The following is a 21040-nucleotide window of genomic DNA, read 5'->3' on the forward strand; positions in this document are numbered from 1 at the left end:
GCTCGCATGTGAACCTATTGATTACAAGTGCGATAGAAAACGGATGGAGGATGAATTCCTTCCATTTAAAATTCAACACAAGTCCAAAGAAATCAGAGCATCCTAGAATAAGTTGTGATCTACACTGTATAGTCATGTGATGAAAAGCTCGACTGTGACTGCTCAGTGTATTTTTACAAGCTTTGCGTGCTTAAAACAATCCACACATAAAATGGCACTCTCCCAGGTGCTGTTCAACCCAGCGATAAATCAGTCCAGTGGTCCGAGACCTCTTCATGATGACTGTTAAGTCCGCTGAAGTGCAGCCCGGTTCCTGAGCTCACACCGAGGCTGAGTAACTGCAAGGGAGTAAACACTCCACGGTTCAGTTGAACTAGATTGAAAAAGAAAAAAAAATGGGTGGGAGGTCAGGAATGTACCATGCCGCAAGACCAGGGGAGCCGCGTTGTCTTGACTGAAAGTGGTTAGTGGTTGTATAAGGGTGGAAGTTTCTGTGTGATGCACGATCGATATAAGGTATCGTCAATTCAAGCCATTAATCGTCCACATTCCTCTGCTTGCCATTCCGTTGATGTATCCACTTTGGGCAAGAGGCTGGGTACACCCTGGACTGATCACCAGTCAATTGCAGGGCACATATGGACAAACAACCATTCGTACTGACATTCACACCAATGGGCTTTACTTAACAGCTTTCACTTAATCTCTATGAGGACAAAATGGCCGCCTTATGTTATTAACCGAGATGCTACTAGATAATAGGGCACATGTAGGTTTTGACACACTCCACACTCCGAAATACAGCAGAGATAGTATCCGGATTGCTCTCCATCATTCCTAAAGCCCCTCCTCTTCTATCAGCATCTGCAGCAGAGTAGCACGGCTCCTTTGAAATCTATTCATCCCAAAGGAATTTGTGCTCACCTGTGCGTATCAGTCCAACTCCAACCTCCACCTCTTTTCTATTTGATTTTCACCTCGTTTTCAAATTCTCTATCCTCCCTCTACTGTCTTTTGAGGGTATTATTCATATTTTCCCCGATGATCCCTCCCCGATTCCCACGTGGCTAATCTCCTTGACTTGCTTCCAAAATCTATTTAATCCTACCCAGCAGGCATCCCTGACAGTCTAATAGAAAACCAACTTTCCACACAGCTTCTTCAATTGTTTCTCTCTGCTGCAGTGCAACTCCGTAAGAACCTTTGCCATCGCCAAACAATAATCCCTCTGATGGATTTTAACCGGCCGGTATAGCTAGTCACGAAATCCCATTTCCTCCAAGCCAATCACCACCCCGACCTCCCCAATTCTTGCTCACGGCGGGGCTGCTGCAAACTGCACCAGTCAGCATAAATTGCCCCGAGATAGACAGAAAAAAAAACAGAGTGAGGGAGATGAAGCAGCTAAAGGAATCGGATGGTGGGGGAGTTGTTGTTCGTAAAAAGACGGAGGGTGGACTCATGCTGTAACTCATGAATGAATGATTCAAGGTTGGCAGGTCAGCCCCCACCCTGTCTTCGATTGTATTACAGTGTAGCCGCATATAAATGAGCGTGGCCTGAGCCTGATGATGTCAAAGGAGGTCTGCATCCATATCAATTTTCAGTTGTGTTTGTCTTCATTACGGTTGCAGGTGAGCTGACTTTGGATGAGAGATGGGGTGCACCTGGGATTGATTCGGAAAGTTCTTGTCATGTGGGAGAAAGCCCACGAAAGCACAGGGAAAACAGTCAAACTGCCAAAATGATTTGAAAGCTCAAATCCAGGAGGCAGATGTGTGAACAAATAATTCACCAGAGGGCTGCTCGATTATAAAAAAAATATTAATCACTATCAATTTGGTAATAAATGAAATCACAATTATTAAAACGATCATTTATTTTTTGGTACAAAACAAGAATATGTTTAAACGTAAAAAATATGAAGACAAATACATTTCTTTGAAACACTATGCAACTTTCTTTTGGACCAAACAAAATTGATCAAATTCGTTTTTTTAAATAACAAAGGTGTGAATGTAGAAATTCAGATATGATTTTATTGTGAAAACAATACGAAAGTTTATTAATAATAGTTTTTTACGATTATGCCAATTTTGTAATCGTGGAGAGTCATCGGAATTGGAATTGGATTTCGATGAATTGCACAGCCCCAATTCGCCATGCTGCCATTTGTGGGCATACCATTGCCTGAATAATTCATTTGCAAAGGGTGTTATGACGAGCTCTGTAGGCTCATTACTTTAACAAAGAAAGAGAATATGAAACAGTAGCTGAATCAGTGGTAAACCCACAGAGAGATAATAGCATTCAAATCCAAGTCCAAAGCGCTATGCTGCTACGTGATGAACCCCCAGATGTTCATCTGAGACTACCCCCCCCCATGCCATTCAAAGCAGCTTTTCATTTGGACCTTCCCTCTAAAACAGCCGGCCGGTTTCATTGCTTTCATCTCCTTTATGCCCCCTCCAGCTCCCTCCAGCAGTCTTCTCCAAAGAAATGCTTTCATCCTTTCTCAGAAGCCTGCCATGTGCTGGCTTAAATATTTAGCTCACCGCGTGCTCGCCCAGTCACTTGGTGTCGGTTTTATCGAGACAAAGAGCGCTTCAGTACGGCTGAGTCAGGATGGGGCACTTCCTTCCTGTTCACACCACCTCGATCATCTTTTAAGATGGGAGCATCTATTGCAGGGATGGGGAACCTAATTTGATGCGGCTCACCGTGCTAGTCCTAAATTAAATAAAACCTTAGAGCAACTGTTATAAAGAGCCCCGAAACGATTAACCTGAAATGCTCATATAATATGCCTTGTAATAATAAATACTTGTATGTTTGTTTAGTCTTTTGGATTTGATGTCGTCAAAAATCACATATTTTATGTACGCTGGTGAAAATGTATGTAATTTAGACCCAAATGTAACTCTGTTGCACACCCCAGAAAGTAAGAAAATTTGAGTCGCCGAAGCCTCAATCACCATTTAATACAACATGATCCAATACATGAGTAGTTCAAATAAATACTGGACAGATGGCCAATGCTAATTTGCTAAAAATCTCAGTTTTCATCATATTGTGTTGGCACAGCGTGGTTGAGAAAGATGGCAAGTCGACAAAAACACGAAACTCTAATTTGACAGCGTGACCAAATCCTGTCCTGTGTGCAAATAAGTTCCTGCCCTGAAGACATTCATGTGCCAATTTCCTTCATTAGTCACACACTGTTAAAAAAATAATTAAATAAATAAATAAATAAATAAGCAGTATTTGCGGTAAAGCACCGGCAGCTATGGTTGCCAAAAAGCCACCATTAAATTATGGACACACATTTTCAACATTTACGGTACGAAATGTAAGGCTATTGTTTATTTTACACTTAAAAAATGTACTTAATTCAAGATTTTACCGATAAAAAAAGGTTTTACATTTTTAAAAAACAATGTTTTACCGGAACAATTACATCAAACATATATAATTTCTATGGTAAATGCGCTGTCACTTGTACAGCACTTTTCTACCTTGGGTACTCAAAGCGCTTCACACACACTGTACCTCATTTACATACCTACTGATGACGCATTGTCCTTGGTTTACAGTGCCGTTCTGTTCCTGAATTTGTGCATAATTTGGAACACGCATAGCATATCGCTATCCCTACAGCAGTGGTAAGGTTATAATTACAGTAAATACTGTATTTGGATGAAAAATACTTCTAGGACATAAAATATAAGGCAATCAAATGAAAAACATTGACAATAACTGAGTGTGCCTTCTCGTATTCTAATGAGGTGTACACTACACATATCGATTTTAAACATTGGAACAGATTTTAACATCTTTGATACACATGATGAGGGAAAAAATAATTATTTGTGCATTTATTGCTCTTATATTGTGTGACAATAGCTCTTCCAACAATTGCGTCACTTCCCCCAAATTAGATATCTGTCATAGTACCAAGACTGACCTGTGAGAGGCAGCATGGTGCCAGAGGGCATCCAAACTACTAGAAAATACAAAAATGAAGAAGCAATAGAAGAAGCTAGGCTAACTGTTAGCTTATCTATCTTATATACTTTACAATTCAAACTCTTCTGCTTGTCATTTTCATTGTGGTGAATGATCTGAGAGACATCATACAAACACTCAACACAGCCGGTTTCTCCGAAATTTAGTATCCCATTTCACGTCACAATCACAGAATCCTAAACTGGGCCAAACTCAGTGTTGATCTCACGCATAAGGATTTGGGATCATTAGCATTGAACAGGAAAAACATTTTCCAGGAAAAAGTGTTGAGGAAAAAAATCACTCTCAACACACCCGACACCAAAGGATAATTGCTCATATTTTCGAGTCCTCTAATAACTTGGCCTTTGACCGCAAGTGAGGGAAAAAAACTTGTCCGTGGTCCAATCAGGGAGTTCGTGGCTTGGCCAAACTTGGTGTTGACCGTACACATAAGACTGTGCAATTGTACTGGAAATATTGAACAGGATTACCATTTTTTTGCCCGATTGTCAGTCTGTGGGTCCCCTGCCTTTATGCTGCCGCACAAACTAGTTCACTGCAGGAATTTCATAACCTCGTCGTCAGCTGAGGACCTGCTCTATTGTGTTTTTATCAATTTAGGTGGGTGGAACATGACTGCAAGGTTTGGCTTCTGCCTATTGGGATAGTATCAAAGTTTGCAACCGGCTGCATGTTTACAATTATTCAGTGATGCCCCCTACTGATAGGAATGTACAATTTTCCAAACTTCAGAGGCCCCAATTTCTTTAATCCATCCATCCATTATCGATACCATCCATTCAAAAGCACTCCTCCATCTATTGTACACCTTAAATTTTGCAAGCTTTGGAAGGTGTGGGAATAAAAGGGCCCATTTGCTGCTTGCAGATTTAAAGTTAATTTATAGTCTGAAGTGTTGAAAGTTTAACAGCATCAACTGGAATAAATGCATGTCAACTCACCGGCTTAATGTTGTAAGCAAGGAGCACAAAGCTCCTGTCTGCAGAAACTTGGAATTTTGTGGTGGTCAGGTCCTGAGAAACACACATACACACGCACACCCACACACACATGCACAGATGATCAGAACGCGAATGATTTATGAAGAAAATACACTGCATTATTTACTGAATTTTATTTCTTCAAGTGGTTGCACGAAACTATAATCATCTGAATCCAGATACCTTATTCAGGTAGACTATACATTAACAAATCTGGATCTAGGTTATTTTATTTTGTGCGACCACCTGATGAAATATAATTGAGTAAATTTAACCATTATTTTTTTCAGTGTACGAGTCTCTTTGCTGTGATTGCTTTGCTCCCATTTATTGTGCTTGACCGGTGGAGCTCCCCATGGCTGAGTCCTGGAACCCTTTGTTTTTTTTACAAGTATTTGCTGTTTTCTTTTATTCTTACAGAGGCTACCTACATTTTGAGGGAAAAAAAGGTTTTCATGTGGCTTGCGTGACTTTTAAGTTACCAATATTTGTTTTTTGGCTGTCAGAATACAATACACAGTTTTGCAGGCATTCTGATGAATAATCTTTGATTCAATTATTGCAATTTTCAACGTTCACTGGAAGAAAAAAAAAACCTAACCCTAACCCTGTGTTGAATTTACTCAATTTTATTTTGTCAGTTGGCTACATTTTGTTGGCAAAAAAAACCCCTCAATTTTGTTTTAGAAATATAAAATAAACATATTACCAACAATTTATTCTAATAATAAATGTGCGCATTAGTTTTTGTAAAGTGGAATTCTTAAGATATTTGCAACAGTCAAAGCAAAAAAAACAAAAAACAAAAACAAAAAAAAAACAAATGTTGTGTGGAATTTACTCAGTTTTATTTCATCAGGAGGTTGCACACATTAAAATCATCTGGATCCAGATATATTTTTTAAGTTGAGTATACATCTCAGGTCATATACATCTACTTTAAAAATGTATGCTGGATCCAGATGATTTTATTGTGTGCAATCACCTGACGAAATAAAATTGACTACCGTAAATTCAACATACAATTTGTTCTCAGTGTTGCTCTCAGGGGTGGAGCCATGGGTGGGCCTGGGTGTGCACAGGCCCACCCACATTGACAGACTGCCCACTCAGTGGGATTCATGAGAAAATATATACTTTTACATTTTTAGTAAATTATGAAATTATTTGTGTGTTTTTTTTTTTTTAATTGAATATTAAGAATGGCATAATTGTGGTTGTCTAAGGAAGATCTGAACTTATAGTATTCAGGCCCACCCTGATTTTTCCAGGCCCACCCATTAGCCACGTTCTGGCTCCGCCCCTGTTTTTTGTTTTATTGTTTTGCTTTGACTGTTGCAAATATCGTAAGAATTTATCTTTACATTAACTAATGAGCACATTTATGATTTGAACAAATTGTGGGTAGTTAGTTTATTTTATATTTCTAAAACAAAATTTTGTTTTTGTTTTGTTTTGTAATCAATTTCTATTCTGTATTTTTTGCTGGCTAGTTCCCCAGAGCTGCAGATGTTAGCCTTAAACTTTGCATGACCTTTAGCTTCTCTGCTGCAGTACTGTGTCAAAGTCCACCACTAGCTTTGTTGTTTTAATAACGTTTTTCACAGCACTCACTTTGACACAGGAAAATAGCAAATAGCGGGACGCATATAGGTGTGGTTATTGCATAGCTTTAGCCTACATACCGTAAGTGTGTTTTTTGTGTGTTTTCTGGTTGTAATGAATAAATGTGGAGCTATGTATATATCGTCATTAAACCGTTGCAAAAGCAACACATCTAATGGTGGCCCTTGTGCTCAATACTTTGTATTCATTTATTAGGGGAGACCCAATTAAACCTCTTGGTGCACACCATATCCCGACACACTTCATCTTGAGCCTGACAACAGCAGCCTGCAGTGACCCACATACTGTGAGAATGCTTGTGGCACACATAGGCGATGTTAGGAGTGATTCTGCCCTTGCTGGCAAAAAAAAAATTCTCTTTGAAATAACATGTTGAATAGAAAAAGGAGCTATATTCTGTCACGCTGCCAAACTATATTATGCTCTGACTGCAAGGTTGTAGATCAATGATTACGCATTTACAGCATTAGCGATAATCAAATTACTGGGTTTGTCTGACAAACGGAACTTTTATGACCTGTAAACCGAATTAAATGGTGTTTGTCATTGTCGACCAAACACATCTTCAGCTATTGCTATATGTCTATTCAGCTATATGTCCAACAGCTCCTCCTTATTTGTATTCATACAGCACATTTCTCAAAATAGACAGATAGTTTATATGTCATTTGTAATTGAATTTAAATGTATAACATTTACCAGTTCAGTGCTGTGACACTGGCCAAATCAGAGTTTGCCATGCTAGCAGTTGGCCACAAGCTAGCTTGCTTGTGTGGGACAGATCAACCATAATAATTCCAAAACAAGGTGAAATGGGCCACCTATAGCAGCGGAGGACATACTGTGTTTTGGCCAATAAATTGTTTCCCTTTGCATCTACAGCAGGATCGTGTACATGGTCAGGGAAGCTGCCACGAGGCAGACAGCAACATTAAAGGACCTCCAGAAATTGATGGCAAGTACAGGCCGTTTCGGGAACATGAAAACCATCCCCATCATCTTTATAGTCTGGCCTTTGGGGTGGAATGGCAAGACAGAAGCCTTATGTTACAAAGAAAAAAAACACACTTAAACTATCCCAAATGCATGTTGAAAATGTGTCAATAGTCAACATTTCAAAAGGTATATATTTGTCGCAAATACAACACCACTCATCACCAAACGAAAACCATACATACAGTGATGGTGGCAACATCATGCTTTTTGCTGATTTTTTTCAGGCCTTACTCAAAGGGGGAGGGAATTAAGAACCGTTCCAAAAACTAGTCAGTGCTACAAAGCTAAAATATTGTGAGAAAAAGCTTACCAGAACACCTGAACTTTGGTACTAATCATTATAAATAGTGACTGGTGTGTGCTGACTCCCATTTAACATGAGTTTGAATGTGATTGCTGTTTATTATTATTGTTAACACAACAACATCCAAGTTATTACATTATCTGAGTTGTTTATTTTTACTTCCCAATTCGAAAATATTATTTTTTAAATCAAGTTGTAAAGTTATAGGTCACATTAAGTGAAATATTTTGAAATGATTTCAATCGTTTTTACTTCACGAAAACTTTGTTTTGGAACTGGGGTGTGTAGACTTCTTATATCCACTTCACAACAGTTGTCAATTCCAGCAAAACCTATAAAACTGTACCAGGAATAGATTGTATACTAGTCATTTTACCTTATTTTAGTGTTATTTGTTTTTATTACACAGGGGTTAACTTGTTAAATGTGACTTCAATTATTTCCTGTATGTTTAATAATGTTTTGTATTTGCTTCAGTTTGAACCTGTAAGGATTTAATTGACTCTACAAACCTACATCCAGTCTGCCTTCAAGTGACAGTCAAGACAAGCTTTTATCATCTTCGTGTGTGCATCACTCACCAGTGAAGTGTTGTCCAGCAGGATGGTCGTCTGGTTGTCACTGAGGCTGAATGACAGGACGTGACCCTCTCTGGTACGCAGAACCACTTCATTTTCTGCCATTATTAAAGGGGACACATTAGGGGAAATTGACTTATTAGCTTGTGAGGTGTATACAAATAGTTGAGTCTCTGGAGTAGCAGCAACTGTGATATTTAAAGGAGAAGTCAAGTAAAACACTTTCTTTCCAAAAATACATTATGTTATATGCAGGCTCACTATAGTAAACATGGTATTCTGATTAATATTGCTTTATGGAATAAGAATTAAATCAAAATCAACCCATTTTTATCCATCTCAGGGGGGCGGGCATTTTGCCACTTGCTGTCGACTGAAAATGACATCACAGGGGCTCAGGTAGCGGCCAATCACAGTTCTAATAAAACAGTTCTTCCATTTCTTGAACTATTTATCAAGACACCAGAGAACTATTTTAAATTCTAATCAAAAAAATAATCAAAGAAACAATATGTCACCCTGAAGACAATTAAAAGAAGAGTAGCCTGCATTATTGCATGGATGACATGAAGCCCACTTCTATGTGCAAGTCATGATCAGATCATTGAAGTACATTTTTTCTTCTCTCTCTCCCTCTCTCCCTCTCTCTCTCTCTCTCTCTCTCTCTCTCTCTCTCTCTCTCTCTCTCTCTCTCTCTCTCTCTCTCTCTCTCTCTCTCTCTCTCTCTCTCTCTCTCTCTCTCTCTCTCTCTCTCTCTCTCTCTCTCTCTCTCTCTCTCTCTCTCTCTCTCTCTCTCTCTCTCTCTCTCTCTCTCTCTCTCTCTCTCTCTCTCTCTCTCTCTCTCTCTCTCGCTCTCGCTCTCGCTCTCGCTCTCGCTCTCGCTCTCCCTCTCCCCCCCCCTCACTCTCTCTCTCTAGGCAGGGAAAAAAAAGAGTGATGAACCCGGCAACCTCGACAATTTTGTGTTGGATACCATTCAAAATCAATAGGGTCTCTGTATGGATATGGAACAAGAATTACTTTAAGTAGAAAGACGACTGGCAGGCAATTAATTGAAATGAGCAAACTAAAGGTAAGAAAACTAATCAGTATAGTACGTCAATTTGGCACTCTTACTTTAGGGAACCATGAACAGTTATAGGGTGCAAAGAAGGGTGAACCTGGATCCACTTCAGAGGGAAGAAGACAAATATGTCCGGTGTTGTTCTTTATCCGTGTGGCCTTCTTTAGTTGACTTGACAATTCGATTTGATTTCATGCTATTGACGCAGCTGATGCAGCAATCCACAACAGCGTGCCAGATTGAAAAGGACTGCTTGGTCTAATCCAATCCGAAGAATGATCCTTACCTGTCAACCAGGCCACACAGGGGTCGTGAACTTTGAAATCTTCACTCTCCAAGTCTTCCATAGTGAAAAGGGAGCGGCGTAACAAGTGAGATTCATCTGAAGATGAGGCCGGAAAGAAAAATCAGTCCAAGAGTTTTACTTATTTTACAGTTAATGGTTAACATTTTTTATACTTGTGTGACAATGAAGATTGTTAGAAAATTATAAGTGAGGTGAATCACCAAGGCTTGTATTGCGTTTATGGTTTAATATTAACGGTGGTTTTCAGTTTTATGACGGTGACAGTTTGGCGCTTGAAAAATATGTCAGTATTTCTATTTCCATTATTTCCTTTTCATCGCTCTTACCAGGGGTGAGAAGCATGACGGACAGAATGACCAACGACATGACAGCTAGGATGACCATCATGGCGATCCCGATGCCCTTCCAGTTACGCGGTGGGCCGTCTGTACTCCCCAGCTCCTGTGCGGAAAAAGATCACACGCGATGAATGTACATATTACATTTGCTTGGCTTCGCTTTCACTGTGGAGCATGATGTCTTCTTTCAAATCACATTCATGTCCAGATGAAAGATGCATTCTCTTGTTATGGGAGCAGACTTTGAAATGCTACTGCTTTTTTGTCTGTGCGATCACTTTCAATCACTGTGCACTTCATTTAGCTTAACTTGACTGATGGGCAAAGTGGTGCTGCTAAAACGAAATGTGATGTGTGCGGCGTGCTTGGAATTTTGATGAAGCTGGATTTATTAGAGACTATTCCCCTGGATATTGCTCGGGAATGCTGAGTGATGGTGTTGCATTGAGGACTGAAAGGCATGGTTAAAACATGGCAGCATATCACAGCAATCCCAAGAGATACTAGGTAAAAGTGACTGACTGAATTTTCTAGATAGGAACATTTTAAGAACAATTAATAAAATGACTTGCTTGAATTGCTTTCTAAGATGATAGAAAATATCAAGGATTTTTTTTCCAGGTAAAGGTTGTACAGGACTTGTTATGAATTGGGCATATATATATATATATATATATATATATATATATATATATATATATATATGAATAACATTTTCGAATGTTTTCAATACATACAGCATCTCTGGAATTCTAACAAGTGCGATATTAAACAACCAAGTGAATATTTTGTAATTGCTTATTTCTTTTTTGTCTGTGAGTGAGTCATTCTTCACTTCCACCCTACTCTTATGAAGCAGTAGTGCAAATTTATCTAATAAGACACCCAGACTGACTTTCTCCACCAATGACGTGACTACATGGAAGCACCATTTCAAAAGGTACGCAGAGCTGCAGTGTTATCTAACAGCCTACCTAACAGCAGAGGTGTCAAATCCAGAAAGTAAAAACCCTGCCAGTTTGGCTTTAGCCACAGATGCTTCTACTCAACTGGCAGGTAAATGAGCTCTTGAGGAGATCATTTGAGTAGAAGCACCTGTGGCTAAGGATTGCTGATGGTGTAGTGGTACACATATTTGAGTTGTGTGTGGGCAGCGTGGGATCGGTTCCCACTCAGTGACGGTGTCCGTGTGTGTGTGCCCTGCCAATGGCTGGCGACCAGTTCAAGGTGCCGTCTGTCTTTCGGCCATAGTCAGCTGGGATAGGCTCCAGCACCTCCCCGCGACCCTGTACAGAAGGGGTCTTCAATCCTGTTCCCCGAGGGCCGGTGTCCTACCTGTTTTCCATCTGTCCCTGCTGCAACACACACCTGATTCAAATAATCAGGATCGTTATCCAGCTTCTGCAGACCTTTGGTGAATATCTGTAGCAGGGAGAGATGGAAAAAAGGCAGGACACCGGCCCTCGAGGAACAGGATTGAAGACTCCTGCTCTACAGGATAAGCAGTGTGGAAGATGACACATGACATCTTTGGCTAAAGCCGAACTGTGGCAGGGATTTTACTTTCTGGACCAGGATTTCACACCTCTGCCTAACAGTGTCATCAGTGTTAGCTTCTGAGAACTGACACATAGTAGAGTGTTTGTCAAAGTTGCAGTGGAGCCAATTTAAGCAGAGAATAACTCCACCCAAAAAAATGTCTCAGCTAAAATGCTGTGAATAGTGTAAAACAGGTTTGCACAAAACAAACATTAAATGATTAAAAAAAAAAACATGTGGAAAAGTTTTCGGGGAAAAAAAAACCCTAGAATATCTCTGTTTACATAATAGGTTAGTGGAGTTGTGGTGGAACAATGGTCAACTCTACATACACAGTCCACGCAGTACAGTATTTGTCAAAGTTTCACGCAGCTTCTCTTTGTGTTAGAGGCTGAAAAATCTATTGTTGCAGGAAAACAAACACAGAGCTAAGGATGGCGATAATAATAATAGAGAAATCGTTTAATCTTTAAGGAAAATGAAGTGCACTAGTTGGCTGTAACCAGCAGAGATGCTGTTGATACAGTAAACACTGACACATTGGTTCGTGTTGACTCACCTTAAAATAAAGATAAAACACATTTCCTTCATTTTTATAACATCTAATATATGATGAAAATAAATCTGTCATAAATTAATCCCAGTTAATGTCCCAAACATGTCTTAAAGGCAACTTTCTTGCGCCCCCACTAGTCTAAACACGGCATTCTGATTAATATTGCGTTTGTGTAAAATGAGTTAAGCAGCAAAATTCTATTTTCAGCCATCTCAGGTGGCGGCCATTTTACCACTTACTATCTACCGAAAATGACATCACAGTGCCTCAGTCAGTTAACAACCAATCACGGCTCACAGCTTGTGAACATCCCATGACCAAACCCAGAAAACAGGTGAGCCGTGACGGTCGTTATCTGAGCCCTTATGCATTGCGATATCATTTTCAGTCGACAGCAAGCCCTGAGACAGATAAAAACTGGTGAATTTTTGTTTAATTCATATTCCACAAATGCAATATTAATTACAACACCGTGTTTATACTAGTTGGGGTGCATACAAAATATTTTTGTAAAAACATTTTTTTGACTTGACTTCTCTTTTAAATGGCTTAGTGAGATGCCTCGTCTCCCAGTAAAAGCCAATAAAGCTCAAATGAGAGCACATCTCATCTCTACAAGGTTGCAGGCATCACATTTAAGTTGCTTGCTCGTCATCATCAGTCACAATTAAACACAATGGTGTGCCGTAGGCAGGCACTGTTGCATTTTATCACAATGAGTGGCTGACAGCGCCGGCTGGAGTTCAATCATCCGGTGGCCGTTAAACTCAGCATTCATTAGGCCTCGCCCACCCTCGCCGCTCAGTGCCAGCAATGTGGGCAGGCAGGCCGGAAGCAAAGAGCAAAACAGACTGCGGCCCCTCCTTGTGCTATTGGGTGCGCCAGCTCTATTTTTGAATCACTAATAATGACCACATGAGCATAAATAGTGCTAACTAATGTGCTTCCACAAATATAACACTTCATTAAGACACAATTAGATCAAGAATTACACTGCGCAGTAGTCCTATGATAATCCTAATGCTTAGTCAGCATGCAGCGTGTGCATGACTGGCACTTGAATTGAATCTGACAAAAGTGCAGTTACTGAAAGGTAGCGTATACTGACAATCATGCGCAAAGGTCTTACACCTTTAGATATAGGTAGATATATTTTTATATTGTTCCCTTGTATTTGCAACGCTGTAGTGACTCTGCGATTATGCAGCAGGCTATACAATAGGCTCAGGTAACCACCAATTTTGATTGCCGTTGTTTGTTGGTTTGGTTACTTAGCTGTAAAATTAATCATGAAAATGTGGGAGAAGGCACTACTACTTGGCTGCAAGTAGCAGAAACGCCTTTGATTGTGTCTCAACTAGTTTGCTGGCGAAAGATCTGAATCTCTGCAATGGAACAACTCCACGGGTCAGCATGATTACTCAATACAACAGAGGCATTGACACATAAGATCAGAGGATTCTGACAAAAAATGGTTGTGCATGATGTCTTGAGAGTATTTAGAATTTTATTCAAAGCATTTTACCCTTAGAGTTGCTCATTACAGTTCTATACTGTATGAACGAAGACTAATTGCTAAAACAAATCTCAAAATATACTCCACAACTCCACTGATAAATGAGTTTTTAGCATCTGAGTAGAAAGACATCCATCCATCCATCCATCTTTGGTTGCGCTTGTCCTCGTTAGAGTCACTTGACTTTGCATGAGAGAAATGAACAATGAACCTAACGGACATGTTTTTGGAATGTGGGAGGAAGCCCGCATCTCCAGAAATGCCAGTAGAAAGAAATCCCATCTGTGAAATGGATCCACATGACTGAGTTGCACTTTTATTCTCAATTCCTACCTCTAATTACTCAATGTGAAGTCTGAAGCATGCTCCCACTTGTCCTAGTGACCTCCCACCACACACACACCCAGACACAAACACACACGCACAAACAGACCAAATTAAGGATACGTGACAATTAGAACATCCATAAGTGTACAGTATAGTCCTTCATCTGGGGAAACACAGGGATTTGGACGAGCAGAAAATGAGTCCCCAGAGACTTGCAGGCCACCATCGCATATGTGAGATGAATGCGCCATGAAAAGCGCTGGCTCAAGCAAATACGTGACAATTGAGCGAAGAGAGGATCTTAATCAAAATGCTGATGCACCAACCAGTCCTGATAAAAGCTTCAACACGCAGACCTTCTACTGTGAATAGAAGGCACACGTATGTTTATTATGTAGGTGTTTTCATTTTTTTAAAAACTTGAAGGTTAAATCAATTTTTGGAGTAGATCAACAAAATTGTTTTGATAATTTTTCCTGGTCATTATGGTGATTATGTGGTCACCAGATTTTTACTAAATGTTTTAATCAGAGATGCAAGTAAACGTTTCAAGATGTTTTTTTTGTGCTGATTCTGAATCTGCCCTTGTTTTTTCTGTAGCATGTCAGGTTTTCATAATAATAATAATAATATAACATAATATAATATAATACTGTCCCCCCTCTTAAAATAATGGCCCATGTCATTTCTTCATTTTTTTTTCTTTTTTTTTTTCTGAAAACATGAAAACTGAACCAAATTCTGATTATATTATACTTATTAATAATTTAATTTCAGGGGTAGAATTGAATTATCTGTTTCACCCAGGATGTAGCCAATGTTAGCAGAGGGGGCCAACATCCTGAGGATATGTTTTTTAAAAATTGCCCAAATATGACTTAGGCCAAAGAGGGTGATATGCAATATAATGTACTTTATTTAGCAATATATTTAATTTACGGTCAGGTTCAGCAACAGGTGCAATTTATTTTCTGAAACACCTTAGCTATAAATTACCACGCATGGTAAAAACGTATTACGCAAGCTTTTCTAGGTCAAACGTAAAAACAAAAAATGAAAATATCCCAAAAACCTGATGTGCTAGGGAAAAAAATTAAGACATTTCTGAAATCAGCTTAAAAATATGTTAAGGGACACATAAAGCCATCTCTGATTAAAATTTGCTGTTGATCAGTGTCATTCTTTCAAACGCAAAATAAACCAGACTTCATCTATTGTGCAATGGACTGTGTTTACACTATGTTTAATGTTTTACTGTTAATTGACTAAGCTCATTAGATTTAAGATCAGACGGTAAACATTTATAGATGAACACTTTATATACACTGATGGTGGGAATTTCATTGATTTTCTTTCATTAAATATACAGTCTCATTCAATTGACATGTATAAGAAATTCCTATATACATTTTGGATTTATTATATTGGGAGTGAATGGATTAAGACCAGCAGCATAGTGGCATGTCTTTCTGACAGTTTTATGGGTCAACTCTTTGCTAGGCCGTCATATGTAGAGTTCCTCCCACATTCCCCAAAAATGCAAGTTAGATCCAGTTAAGGCTCGAAGTTGCCCATAATTCTTAATGAAATGATTCTTCATGGGCCCTGCTGACTGGCAACCATTCCAGGGTGTACTTCATCAAGTCAGCTGGGATACGTTCCAGCTCATCCGCGACCATAATGTGAACAAGGGCTGTGGAAAATGGAGGGACGGATGGGAGAATCTCTTTCTGAGGGTTCTTGCTAAGCAGAATTTGCAGAGCACAATATTTTTTCCTCCACCCACCCAAAATAATTAGCATATCCTATGATGTTTCCATGGGGACGGGTAAAGAGGAAGCACATCAAGAGCTGGCAGTAACAACAACCAGGGCAGCCAGGTGCGCTAATGGAATGACTACGGAAATTTAAATTGCATCACATACTCTGTATTAAATGTAAAAAGTAGCAGTGCCATACGCAGGATGTTGCTGTTTCAGAAGTTCCGTTTACTAACACAATTCCCGCTAAATGCTTCCCTTCAACAATTCATCCAACAACTCCGAGTGTATTGATCGTGCTCACACTCCCATACACGCTTAAGCACTACGAACGAGACCATGCACGATCCAGCCACTGCGAAGAAAAAATATAAATTAGACTCAGGAGACTTCTTTAACTCCATCGTCTGTGTCTTTGAGGTATCGTGATTCTGCCGATAAATCGCATGAAGAGGAGCCGTGCTGGGGGTGGATTTGCATATGGACAAAAAAACCTTTCCACATCAGTCAAAGATGTTGTATAAGTTATTTAAGAAGCAAGACTACAAAAGGGCTTCCGTGGCAGATACGCAGCCCTCGGTATTTCCTACATGGCACCGACTTTAATGATGTACTGTAATTGCACGCGAGGGAAAGCGCTATATTAGCAAGTAGCCCACGTATGTATCACCTTGTCAATATCTTGCTCAGGGCAGGGGTCGGGAGTCGAGCAGGCTGTAACTTTGTACCGTTTGAAGGAATGGCTCATCGAGTCGCTGGCTTAATGAGATACAGCACCAGCGTCATATTGATTCGCATCTCAGAAATTCTTTCATTACATCGAGAAGAACATCGGAGCGCCATCTTGCCATCGCTCTCAGTCTTGTAACAGTCACCAATGTAGAGGAACAGAGTGCCACTAACTCGGCTGATTGTATTTTTGCGGGGCCCTAGAAGCTTTTTTTTTTCTCCCCCCAACAGTGCTGCATCAATATTACTGGGGAAAATTGCAAAGAAATATTCGATCAACAAAAACAGCAGGGTTTCCCGAACACATCAGTGGCAACAGATAAAACGAAAGCGACATAAAGTAGAGCACGGATCTCCGCCAAGGCTAAACAATCCTAAACATGGGCTCCTGGCACATTTGATGAAAATAATCTTGTACTGCGATACTGCAGTTGGCTGGAAACCACTCCAGGGTATACACCGCCTTCTGCCAAAACTAAGTAATAGACAAGATATGTCATACTTTTCACACTTATCTCACCTATTTCTGAAAATATGTCTGTGAATGAGCCTTTCTAATTAACATGATTAGAACAATCCTCACACTGAATTTATCAGAGAAATAACCAGAGCCACGTTCAAGTAACGGCTACAGTCCAGCCAATGCAATGTCTGAAACACTACATTAAAGCCAAAAGGTAAGCAGAGCTGCGCTGTGTATTTTTGGATGAACAAGTTAACATACGTTAGTTAACAGCGTTAGCTTCCGACCAGCAGCGCCTTTTCATTGCTTGGTGAAGTTGTCGAAGCCGTGGGCTGGCGGCATATTCTGCCGCAGTAATTGACAAGTGTAACTCAGCAGCGTGGTAACGCCTCGACAAGAGAAAATGGAAGCGAGTGTATCAGACTTCTCCATCCTTGGAGTATTTTGACAAATGCACGGGACAGACATGTTATCAAGACACTAGGAAGTGTTTGAAATTTGAGGGGATGAAAAGCATGTCTCATTTATAAAGCTAATTATTGCAATGCCACCGTGTTAGATGAGGATATAAGTGACATTTTATAACGCAGTGATGCCACCTTTATTGAAAAACCGTGCTTTGCCTCATCAATCTTCACATTGACTGCGACTGGCTGTAGTGTGAGATGTCGCAACTTCTGCCAGCAATGTGGTGTCGTTGAGCCCCGTGAGAGACAATAAAGCGGCAGGATTATTCCTCGGGTGCTGCGCTCAAGTTTGCCCGAGATGTCATCACGTCAAAGTAAAAGCACACAAAGTTCTTGTGTGACTTGACGGCAGACCTCGCTGGGTTCTGCGTGGTGCTACATCTCATTTTTTCAAACGCTTTTCTCCACTGGGCCTACTCGGGGCTGATCTCACCAGCACGAGGGTCTGCTTGATAATACAGTATGTGGTAATTTGGAGAGATTTAGCATTTATGCACTTGCATTGCACGGAAGCACAAGAGTGCATTTTTCTTAGGCAGCATTATAAACCTAAGTTATGCAATGTGTCGTATTATTTTTAGCCTTCATTAATCAATTTACATGAAATTAACCAAACTTTGGTAAGCCACTGTAATATAAATAAAAAACATTATAACATCATTATAATATAAGTGTAAATGTTTTTAGTTAGTTAGTTAGTTAGTTAACAATTTCTACCCCCCCACCAAAAATTTTTTTATTGTTCCAATCTGCATCCGCTGGTGCCAAATGGGGCAGTGACCATCTAGCAAATCACTCAAGCTGTGGTCGGAAAAAAAAAAAAAATCTGTGTAGCAGATGGCATCCACTGTAATGTGAAATGTCTGCAGGGAGCCATTCCAGTTATGAATTGCATTGAAATCAGCCATGCATATAATTACTCCGGTCCAAGGGTTTACCACAAATATAAGTGACCTTTGATGCACTGCGAGTGCAGCGTTAATGACCCTTGATGTGTGTTTTCAATAACTACAAGAACAGACCATCCAGCATCATTTGGTGCTTTTATGCGGTCGCTTTCAATTTCAGCTCTGAGATCTCAATGTTTAGCCATTTTGAACAGAAAAGAAGAATTTCAAATTGATTTCAGTCAGTCAAAAATGAATTATTTTTTTATGTCCCAAAAAAAATCTGATTACGAAAAAAAAAAAAAAAATTCCGAGTGTTATGCCATATTTTGCCAATGTTGGTAGTATTTTACATGTAATTATTTAATAAAATATATCTTTGATTATGCAACTTCCATTTTTTTTTTTGTGGGGTGCTGTATATTCATTCTTGCCCCGGCAACTGATGCTGTTCATGTTAGGCAGCCGTGGCATAAACCTTACGTTGAGCGCAGCACGTCGAGGCTAAAACAATTACTCTCCTTGTGTGGTGAACGAAATGCAACCCTGACAGCGATAAAAACAGAAGGAAGACAAGAATCTTATTTTCTCAAATAGTGGCGTCCACTCTAATATACACCGGCCCTCAATCAATTGCCAGTTTTGCAGCCTTCAGGAGAGACAAAGGCTATATTACAATTTTGTGACTTTTGCCGTGTCCCTGGGAGTTTTGAAAATGTGACATCATTTGAAATATGAATATCTGAGTAACTACAGGTGCACATGTTTACCAATAAAATATACATCAAAATTTAAAAAATTAAAAAAAAAACAGTTCCACCAACATATTCTAATGGGTATACATGTAATTTGAATGTATTTAATACAAACATGTATATTGGTTTCGCATGATTAAATGTGTTAAATTCACATATATTATCTCATTATTTTCAGAGAAAGTCATTGGTTTACCATATTTTAATCATATGCAACCAATGTACATGATCAAATGAAAGACTTTTTTCAGTATAGATTTTTTAACCAATTTTACAAAGCTTTACAAATGTTCAATTTGCGTTTGACTCTGTTCAAGCATGTTCTAACTAACTAACGGACAAAATGCATTTATTATTCATTATGTGCACGGTGCACTTTGGAACATGACAACTCATCTAATTTTTCCACTTGCAATTAACATAAATCCTTGATGACTTATGAACGTCATTCTTCACCCTGAGAAAAAGTAAAACAAGTAAATACCGGTAAGTAAAACATTAAAAATAACCTCCAACTTGGGTTTAATAAACTTAGTTACTACATGACAACTGGCAATGTTATTAGAATACCGAACATGTTTTTGGAACACCTTGCGTATTGTAAAATCTACTGTTTTAATGCAATATCATTACTCATTTTTGTTGCATGATTTAATAACTTAATTTGCACGTTAAAAAACTAATGTTGGCCCCAAATAAAAAGCTACTTTCAACAGTTGAGAAAATAACCGTTTTCAGTCGCAAAGGAGCTGATATTTATGATAACTAAAGTAAGAGAAACAAATTAGTAAATGGGGCACACAGAAATTATTCAAGGTGCCAATGAGGAGACTCAAATGCTCCATATTGAGTTCTTGCGGGTGCAAGCAAGCAAAGCAGAAAGGCTGATATCGACGAATAAAGGCGACATGTGGACATCTTCTGCACCGCATGCAGTGTGTGGAAAATGAGCACATTGGTAGCAGCAAAGTCTGATTCGATGCTCATCCTGTCGTGGTCAATCACTAGGAATTATCAAGCAGCGCGCAACCCGGGTGGAGGATTTCACACACGCGCACACAAATAAAGACACATACCAGCTCGGTGGTCATGTTTTGTTGAGTTGTGGCAATCATCGTGTTGTCGTAATCCAACCAACGTTTGCAGCCTCAGTGCGTTTTCGTGTGCGCGCGCGCGTGCGTGCGTGTTCGCAAAAGCCGCTGAGCATCTGCACTGTTGTCTGCGCTTCTTGCAAGTTTGTCCTCATCGGGTTGGTGGTGCCACCCCCTCCCCCCTTTCCTTACTCTCCCCACCTCCCTCATGCGGGTGACGCTTCTTCATTCATTTCCAATTAAAGACTACTGATTAATCACGGAGAAACGAGACAGTTCAGTGGCAGTGGCAGATACATACATTAATAATATACTTATGCAGTACAACCATGCGGAATATTGATCTAATATTTGCTGATTTCTACAACAGCATTCCATCCGTGTGTAAGGGCCGGGTCCTCGTTTTACGACGCTGTTCCATTCCTACGGGGTAACCTGAATTAGTGAGAATGCGCCGTAGGCTATTCCGTCACTAACCTAAAATAAGCAGTAGAAAATTCATATTTGTATGAAAGACACTTTGAGGCCATGATGAATACAAAACAAATTAAACATTTGTAAGTATGAGCGTGCCTTCTTGTGCCACCTGACAATTTATTAGCAACAGTCGATCAATAATCTACGCTAACAACGTCGGAAAATCATAGCTACAGTAAATATTGTTCACACTTCGAGGCCGTACACATAAAACATTCAAAGAAAAAAATTGTTTGTAAGGTGGTAAGTTGG

The 21040-nt window shown here is 39.6% G+C and overlaps 1 protein-coding gene across 3 annotated transcripts in view; it reads right to left on the reverse strand.

The window, feature by feature from the left end:
- LOC147153231 (inactive dipeptidyl peptidase 10) overlaps positions 1 to 20440 on the reverse strand; it is a 39887-nt gene extending 19447 nt beyond the window's left edge. For all 3 annotated transcript variants that reach the window (XM_086026153.1, XM_086026142.1, XM_086026134.1), the window contains exons 1-5: positions 20297 to 20440; positions 10210 to 10324; positions 9863 to 9958; positions 8517 to 8611; positions 4971 to 5042 (exon numbers count right to left, since the gene is read on the reverse strand). In XM_086026153.1, coding sequence (XP_085882279.1) covers positions 4971 to 5042; positions 8517 to 8611; positions 9863 to 9958; positions 10210 to 10324; positions 20297 to 20335 — 417 coding nt within the window. In that variant the 5' untranslated portion in view covers positions 20336 to 20440. The remainder of the gene's footprint in view (positions 1 to 4970; positions 5043 to 8516; positions 8612 to 9862; positions 9959 to 10209; positions 10325 to 20296) is intronic.
- Positions 20441 to 21040: the final 600 nt, after the last annotated feature.

Source organism: Filicampus tigris, chromosome 1 (assembly GCF_054856515.1).
Source record: "Filicampus tigris isolate MCC_2025a chromosome 1, RoL_Ftig_1.0, whole genome shotgun sequence".
Taxonomy (NCBI): domain Eukaryota; kingdom Metazoa; phylum Chordata; class Actinopteri; order Syngnathiformes; family Syngnathidae; genus Filicampus; species Filicampus tigris.